The 9,046-nt window shown below is 47.3% G+C and overlaps 1 protein-coding gene across 1 annotated transcript; it reads right to left on the bottom strand.

The window, feature by feature from the left end:
• Window positions 1-3,875: 3,875 nt before the first annotated feature.
• C13H9orf131 (chromosome 13 C9orf131 homolog) lies at window positions 3,876-8,609 on the bottom strand. Its single transcript, XM_047699070.1, has 2 exons — window positions 8,379-8,609; window positions 3,876-8,017 (listed from the first exon to the last, which is right to left on the bottom strand). The coding sequence occupies exons 1-2, from the start codon at window positions 8,607-8,609 to the stop codon at window positions 4,559-4,561; spliced, it is 3,690 nt and encodes a 1,229-aa protein (XP_047555026.1). The 3' UTR covers window positions 3,876-4,558.
• Window positions 8,610-9,046: the final 437 nt, after the last annotated feature.

The raw sequence follows: 9,046 nt of genomic DNA, 5'->3' as shown, positions 1-9,046 counted from the left end.
AAGTGGTATTTTCTTGCAAAATATGTAGAGATACTGGTTGATATGTGAGAAATTTGAGTTGGAATGATTGTTTTGCTTTTACATGTCACACAAAGTGTGTTTGTAGAAGACTGATGGAGCTCTATAGATCCTTTAGGAAAAACCAGGGAACAAGACTTACAGTGAGAGAGAGGCCTGGTTCTGGTTTTGGCACTGGAGCTTATAGCGGTGTAGCTTTGAAAGGCACTTAATTCTTCTGGGGCCTCTGATAGGTAAAGTGGTTGACAGTGCTTAGCAAACTGTAGAAAGCAGTGTGAGGAACTGTCCGCTTATACCTGCAGACACCTGCATACCTAAACCAAGAGGCAAATCATGTAGGCAGTCCCATTTTTTCCTTCCAGTGTTCATAGAAAGAAATTGGATTTTACAATTTTACTATAGCTAATTGCTTCTTTCATAGGACAGGTGCTACAGTTTGGAGATGGATTTCTAACCAAGAATTTGGCATGAAACAGACTATAGAGGACCAACAGTATACTGCAAATGGAAAAGCAAAGATGAAACTATAAACCCAGTATCTTAAGATATATTCGTTTTTATTGCCTTTTTAAGGAGGCTCCACACCCAGCGTGGAGCCCAACACAGGGCTTGAACTCATGACCCTGAGATCAAGACCTGAGTGAGATCAAGATTCAGATACTTAACCAACTGAACTACCCAGCACCCCAGGATATATTTGGATTCAAGATACTGATCTTAAAAGTTGCCGTTAAAGTCTAGTCACAATGCATATGAGAGCACAGGTCTGCCAGTCGTTAATTCAGCTGAACTGAGCCAAATGTTAATGGTTTGTTATTCTTTTCCACCAAGGGCTTAAAAAGATATGCATAGACTCATGAAATGCCCCTGTGACAAGTAGAAATTAAGAATTGCATTGTGTTTGGGGTGCCTGACTGGCTCAGTTGGTAGAGCATGCAACTCTTGGTCTCAGGATTGAGTTCAGGTCCCATAGTTAGCATGGAACCTACCTAAAATTAACCAAAAAAATTAAAGAATTGCAATGGCTTTGAGATTATTTGGGAGGCGGGGGCAGTAGTTGGGAAGAGGGAAAATATCTTCAGTTCCACTCCTGGCCAGCAGGTGGTGAGTTCTGGGCTAGGACCCTCTGGACAGGTTTAGGCTAAAAAAAAGTTTATTTAAGCTTTGGAACAGAAGAATGACAGGAGGCGGAGGAACAGCATGTACTGTCTGTTTTTGTCCATTGTATATATGGAATAGAGGGAATATTGTGGAATGAAAAGTTTAGCAGTGGATTGGGAATGTGGATTTGACCTCATAGAACCTCAGCTTCTTTTTTAGGGGCTTGATAGCCATACTATAAGCAAACTGGTGCTGTCAACAAGGTACAGATTATGTGGCTGCAAAGAGGCGGAAACCATACCAAGACAGGAGAATCAGAAGGCCCTAGAGGTAGTCTGAGCTGGGCATTAAAGGAATGTGGGAGACTTGACATGGAGCTCAATTTGAGCAAAAGGCACAAAAATCAGGAAATACGGAGCGTGCTTAAGAAGTATCAGGTTGACTAGCAAGGGAGTGTATTTGGAAAGGTCAGCCACATCATGAAGAACCGTAAATTCTGGGAATGAAGTTTATTTTTTTTATTGTTTTTTTTTAAAAGATTTTATTTGTTTATTTGATAGATCACAAGTAGGCAGAAGGCAGGCAGAGAGAGAGAAGGGAGGAAGCAGGCTCCCTGCTGAGCAGAGCACCTGATGTGGGGCTCAATCCCAGGACCCTGGGATCATAACCTGAGCCGAAGGCAGAGGCTTTAACCCACTGAGCCACCCAGGCGCCCCAAAGTTTCTTTATTTTTTTATTTTTTTTAAAGATTTTATTTATTTATTTGACAGAGAGAAATCACAAGTAGGCAGAGAGGCAGGCAGAGAGAGAGGAGGAAGCAGGCTCCCTGCTGAGCAGAAAGCCCGATGCGGGGCTCGAACCTGGGACCTGGGATCATGACCTGAGCCGAAGGCAGCGGCTTAACCCACTGAGCCACCCAGGCGCCCCGTATTTTTTAAAAGATTTTAAGTACTCTACACCCAACATGGGGCTTGAACTTACCCCCCAAGATCAAGAGTTGCATGCTCTACTAACTGAGCTAGCCAGGTGCCCCAAGTGAAATTTATTTTTTTATTTTATTTTCCCTGCTACATTAAAAAAAAAAAAAAGATTTGTTTTAGAGAGAGTATGTGTGCATGTGCACATATGCAGTGGCGGGGGCGGGGGCAGAGAGGGAGAGTAAGTCAGGCAGACTCCCTGTTGATTGCAGAGCCTGACATAGGGCTTGATCCCATGACCTTGAGATCATGACCTGAGCTAAAATTAAGAGATGCTTAATCGACTGAGCCACCCAGGTGCCTCCCCAAGTGAAGTTTATTTTTCTTTTTTAAGATTTTGCTTTTTTATTTGACAGAGCACAAGGAAGCAAAGTGGCAGGCAGAGGGAGAGAGAGAAGCAAGCTCTCTGCTGACCAGGGAGCCTGATGCGGGGCTCGATCCCAGGACCCCGCAATCATGACCCGAGCGGAAGGCAGCCACTTAACCAACTGAGCCACCCAGGTGCCCCATGAACTTCGTTTTAAAGTTGTGGGTTTTCTGGGCGGTTTAGGCAGGAAGTGATAGGTTTCAGTGCTAGACAATTCACTTATTTCCCTCCCCTGTTTTTAATTGTGGCAAAAAAAAAAAAATTCACTCAATTTCCAAGTGTACATAATATTGTCAGACATATGTGCATTGTGCATAGACAATTCACTTTATTTTTTTAAAGTAGTCATGCCCAGTGTGGGTGTTAAGCTCACCACCTAGAGATCAAGAGTTATACCCTCTACCAACAGCCAGGCACCTTGACAATTCACATTTTAAAAACTTTTTGTTTTTATAGAAGCAGTAATGTGTATTGTAGAATTTTAGAAAAATACAAGCAAATTTTATGGGGTACCAGGGTGGTATAGTCTGTTGAGCATCTGACCCTTGGGTTTCATCTCAGGCTGTGATCTCAGGGTTATGAGATGGAGCCCTGTATCCGCACTCAGTGCAGAGTCTGCTTAAGACTCTCCTCCCTCTCCCCCTTCCTGTGTTCTGTCTCTAAAGTAAATCTTTTAAAATACATATGAGCACATTTTTATTTTTATTTTTTTATGAGCACATTTTAAAAATCATCATCTTAATAATTGGTCTATTTAATTACATAAAAATTTTCAAGCTTGGTACAGTGAAAGTCACCTTAAACAAAATTAGAAATTAAGCTACAGATTGGGAGAAAATATTTGCAGCCTGCATAATAGGATAATATCTGTGGTAGGTAGGCCCTTCCAGGAGGTCCACACCTTAATTCATGGAACCTATGAATATATTATCTGGCACAGGAATTAAACATTGCAGTTGAAATTAATGGTTGCTGTCTTTAAAATGGTTAGACTTCAAGATAGGAAGAGTATCTCGGATTATCCAGATGGACCCAATGTAATTACAGGTGTCCTTAAAAGTTGAAGAGGGAGGGGCGCCTGGGTGGCTCAGTGGGTTAAAGCCTCTGCCTTCAGCTCAGGTCATGATCTCAGGGTCCTGGGATTGAGTCCCGCATCGGGCTTTCTGCTCAGCGGGGAGCCTGCTTCCTCCTCTCTCTTTCGGCCTGCCTCTCTGCCTACTTGTGATCTTCTCTCTTGTCAAATAAACAAAAACAAAACAAAAGTTGAAGAGGGAGGCAGAAGAGAGCAGAGCAGTAAGAACTTGACTTGGATTTGCTAGCTTTGAAGATGGAGGAAGACAGCCAGTAGCCAAGGAATGTGGGTAGCTTCTAGAAGCTGAGAAAGACAAGGAATGAATTCTCATTGCCTACAGAAATGAATGCAGCCCTGCCAACCTTGATTTCAGCTCCATGGAACATGTCAGACCTCTGACAAATTTGTGTTTTGTGGTAAATTTGTTAGGGCAGCGGTAGAAAAATGGGTAAAGGGTATGAACAGGCAATTATAGAAAAAATCCCCATCGCCACTGAACATACAAAAAGGCGCTTATTTTTATGTTCTTGGGGATAGATGAATTCAAAGAAATGGTCAGAAGTGTAGAGAACTTGTGGGTCAAGTGGGCGAAGAAGGGGACTGTACGGAGGATCAAGAACAGCTGACTAGACTCAGACCAGTTGTGTTCATGTGAATGGATGTATTTTTCTAATGTTCACTTGCTCTGAAGTTTTTCTCTTGGGTAGCATTGGACTCTGTTCTGTCGTTATAGTCTCCCCATGTAGAGTAGGGATGTGTGGACTCCAGGCTGATGATCTGAAGGGTTTGAAAAGTTAATTAAGCCTGCAAAATCCTGAGGTCTCTAATTCTCGGATCCTGAGGTAGTACAGCTATAGCAGAAGTTAATAGGGAGCTGATATTCTCAGTACCGCAGACTCCAAAGATGACGTGAGAGGGATTGGTCTAGTTAACCTAGTTTATTAGGATTTCCTCTCCCCACCCCACAACTGGTTTGGCTTCAAATCTTAGGGTATTGGGTGCCAGTACTACCAACCTTTCCTCTTATAGTTTTGGTTGGCAGGGGCCATGGGTGACCAGAAACTTGGCTAACATTCTTTGGAGACCCTTGGTAAGGGGAATCTGAGGTGTGGGGGAGGAGAAATGCTTTTCCATGTGGGCCCAAGGGCAGTGCTTAGAGTGTTGGGTCAGGATGTGACCAGCTCCCAGCCCGGCTCCTCGCTGAATTTGGGGACCTGCAGCCTTAGAGTGAAGGTGGTGAGGAAGAGCAATGTGTAGAGAGTTCTGGTCTTGGTGCTGAGGTCTTCGGGAAAGTCTGCTTACAGGGGCTTCTACTGGTCGTCTTGCCTGGGCTGGGTAGCTTTTCCCTGTAACTGTGGATGACTCCAGTCTTGCATCCCCTCTTCTGTAGTCTCCTGCTTTGGGTTTCCTGGGGCTCTCTCTCTTTTTGGCTGAAGATGGGGCTAAAGCCTTGTTCTGTCTCTTACCTGAGGCAGGAACCTCAGGGTTTGAGGACTTGCTTAGGTTTGAGCAGTTCTCACCAGTCTCCATGCAAGCACATGGCCCCTGGCACGAGACCTCAGCTACTGTCTTCATCTTCATTCTTTCCTCTGTCTGAGACCCTTGTTCGGCCCTGCCAGACCCTTGTGGCTGTGGCTGGGAAGAAGAGTGTGAGTGGTAACAGTGGGAGATCTGGACAGGCTGATGTGGGCTGTTAATTTTGGAGGGATGACAGCTTGAAGAGTGGGGGCACAAATTAGAGGGACGATTCTGCTGTGGGGGGCAGGAAGAGAGTCTCCAGGAGCCTGGAGTTGTGGAGCTCAGTGCAGAGTTGCTGCCAAACGACTGACTTGGGTCAGGGGATCTGGAAGCAGGGCTCTGCTGTAGTTTTTTCAGCCTGAGTTCCAACTCTGTACTCCAGTGCCAGGCCTGGATCCCAGAGTTAGGGGGCACCTCTGGGACAGCCTCTCCCTGGGAGGATGGAGTCTTTGCCTTAGTCCCTGGAAACAGTTCTCTCTTGGGTAGGTCAGGCTGGTTGGGCTCAATCTTCAAAGCTTTAGCTAAGGTGGCAGGCCAGGGTTTTAGGTGCAGGGGATCCACTGCTGGAGGACTGGAGCCCTGGGGGATCCCTCCTGGTTGCACATTCCTCCACACAGAGTCAATATGTGGATCTGGTAGAGGGACAGAGAGAGAGCTGGGGGTTGGGGTTGGGAGCTCAGTGGCCCAGCAGTTGTCTCTCTGCTCCACTGTTTCCCCCTTCGGCTTACAGATATGTTGGTCTCTAGGAGGCTCACTTATGTGAGACTTTGACTTTGAAGGTGAGAGTTTGAAGGTGAGAGTTTGACTTTGAGAGTTTGAAGGTGAGCTGGGGCCCCATAGTGGGGACCCAGGAACACAACAGGTTTCTTTCTGATGCTTGTTCCTCCCAATAGGCTCAGAGTCAGATAGGGCTCCCAAGGATCTGGCTCTATGTGGGTCTTGGGGTAAGCTGCAAGCTGGGAGCTCAGAGGCCCAGGAGTTCTTTCTCCTTTTTATATCCCCACATCTATCCTCAGAATCAAACAGGACCCCCATGGGGCTAGCTCTGAGGGGCTCAAATTTAAGAGCTGGGGATGGGCTGAGGGCCAGAGATGGAGGCTCAGAAGGCCAGGAATTCCTAGAATGCTCTATGTCCCTCCATGCAGCTTCTGATCTAGTGAGGCCTCCCATAGGATTGAGTCTGTGAAGTTCCAGAATGGAAGCTAGAAATGGGCTGTGGTCAGGGGCTGGGGATTCAGAGGTCCAGCGGTTCTCTCTCTGCCCTTCCAAAGCTTTGGACTCAGACAATATTCCCTGGGAACTCATTCCTAGGGATACCAGCAAGGAAGATGGAGGAAGCCTGGGAGAAGAAACGGGGTCTACAGAGACCCAAAGATTTTCTCTACTCTCCCTTCCATTCCACGAAGTCTCAGATCTTGGTGGGACATATACAGGGCTGGTTGAATAGAGTGCTGGGTTGAGGTCCAGGGCTGGGGGCCTAAAGGCCCATGGGTTTCCTGAATTTTCTCTGTGTCCCCACTGGGGCTTATACCTAGATGGATCTTCCAGAGAACTTTCTCCCTGGAGTTCTTGCAGGGGACCTAGGGGAGGGCAAGGGCATGGCATTGGAGACCTAGAGGTCCGAGGGCTCTCTCTGTGACTCATGGTTTCCCAGAAGTCCTTTGGTGCAGAAGGTCCTCCTTCAGGGATGACTTTCTGGAGTTCTGACAGAGCATCTCGGACTTGGCAGGGAGCTGGCATTGAAGGCTCAAAGGCTTGAGAACTCTCTTTATGTCCTGCAGTTCTCCACTGAGTTTTATATCCAGGTGGAACTCCCAGGGGGCTGGTTTCTTGTGTCTCTGTCATAGGGTCTGCAGATTGGCAACGGACCAGGATTGAAGGCTCAGAGATTTGAGGATACTTTATTTGCCTTGTGGTTTCCCAGAGGGCCTTAGCTGCAGGCAAGCCTTCTATAGGGGTGACTTCCTGGAGTTCTGAAAGGGAAGCCAGATTTGTGCTGGGAGCTGGCATTACAGGCTCAGTGGCCTTGGTGTCCTCATTTTGTCCCATAGTCTTCCGTGGGGCCTCAAGCCTTGTCAGGACTCCCAGAAGGCTAGGAGGATATAGTGGAGAGTCAGAGAGTGAATCTAGGATGTGTTGTTGGACGCTGGGATCTGGTGGCACATCCCACCAAACCTCAGATAAGAGGGAGAGCTTAGAAGGTCTGGTTCTTTGGAGTTCAGGCTGTAGGTACAGGGGTTGATCCTCAGAGATCCAAGGGACCTCTTTCTGCTGCATAAGCCACTGTGTATATGCCTTAGCACCACATAGGACTCCCTGGTGGTCCGTGGGAAAGGACTTAAGATGGAAGGGTAGCGATGGGACAGAAGGGGAAGAAGGAGGAGGAAGTTGCTGAGGATCAAGGGCTATCCCTTCTAGATCTTCTGTAATACAGATTTTATGGGTAGGAGGCTGAATTGGGGAGCAATACTGGGGAAGCAGCAGATTGGACCTAGCCAGGAAGGCAAGCTTGTTGAAGAATACAGAGGGACCAACAGACAACTTCAGGGGAGAGGGGCCACTTGAGCTCAGGAAGATGGTTTCCAAGGACTCACTGTGCAGAGAGGGGAGACCCCAGAAGAGCTGGCTTTTTCTCTGACATAGGTAGCTTCCTGATTCTGTTTTGTGCCTCACAGGCAGGTTGGTCAGGATCTGAAAGGTGGGAAAGGATCTGGAAGAGCTTGGGCTCTGTGTTTGTACTTGATTTGGTGTCCTTATGGCTTTGTGGAGGTCCTCAGAACCACAGGATGGTTGAGATGGGGCTGTGGTGGCTTGCTCTCCAATGGAAGCTTCTTTGGGAAAGGAACATGGCTTCATTGGATCCAGAGATGTCTCCTCTTCTTCCTCCTCCTCCTCTTCTTCATCCTCTGACTTCTGCTTCCACAGGTGATCAAAGAAAGCCACATTGTACAGAAGTGGTAGGCCCTGGGGAGTGGAGAAAGATACTTCAGGCATGAAACCTTTCAGAGACACAAGGTGTGTCATAAAGCCCTTAATCTCTGTTCCACATCCAGAGGGAAGTTACTCACCCGGCCCCCACGTCTGTGGTCAGTAGTCACTTACCCATCTGGGCCATGACCTAGACCGTATTTAGAGATTAGCATTCCCTACCATAACTACATCTAGGGTCAGTGATCATTCACCTGTCTTTAAATCCAGTATCCACGGTCACTCATCCGGCCTCACATTTAAGACTTAAAGTCCTTCCATGTCAATGATTTTTTTGCCTGAACTCAACATGTGATATCAAGAGTCATTCACCCAGCTGCACATCCATGTCACCCACCTTGCCTTGCATCATGTCCCCACAGTACCAGGGCTGAAGCTGTCGCCGCCTCCCAAGCTGCCACCACCTCCGGATCTGCCAAATCATGAACAGGAATAGTGTCACCAGATTCCCTGGACTCTGGAGGCAGCTGCTGCCACAGTGTCTGCAGGCCAGGGCATGCGTCAACTGGCTCCACAGAAGCTCCATGTCCCCTTCAGCCCCAAGCAGGCCTTGTAACAGCCATTCCATTTTCCTCAGCCTAGTGGCAGTTTACCCTGAGGTCATCACTGCATCACAGAACAAAGAACTCCCATCCCCCACATGCCTAACAGCCTTTTCCCTGAATTTAGAGCCAAAACATTGCCTCTGTCAGGCAACTAATATTTCATAATAGTGAAACCTTAGTGATCCCTTTTGTCTTGATTGCCAGAGCCAGATTTATGTTTCAGACATTGTCATTAAGAACGTGGATTCTAGGGCACCTGGGTGGCTCAGTGGGTTAAAGCCTCTGCCTTCGGCTCAGGTCATGATCCCAGAGTCCTGGGATCGAGCCCCACATCCCCACATTGGACTCTCTGCTTAGCAGGGAGCCTGCTTCCCTTCCTCTCTCTCTGCCTACTTGTGATCTCTCTCTTTCTGCCTGCCTCTCTGCCTACTTGTGATCTCTCTCTCTCTGTCAAATAAAT

Source organism: Lutra lutra, chromosome 13 (genome assembly GCF_902655055.1).
Source record: "Lutra lutra chromosome 13, mLutLut1.2, whole genome shotgun sequence".
NCBI lineage: Eukaryota > Metazoa > Chordata > Mammalia > Carnivora > Mustelidae > Lutra > Lutra lutra.
Note: the sequence above shows the minus strand (reverse complement) of the source record. Positions and strands in the feature narration are given on the sequence as shown.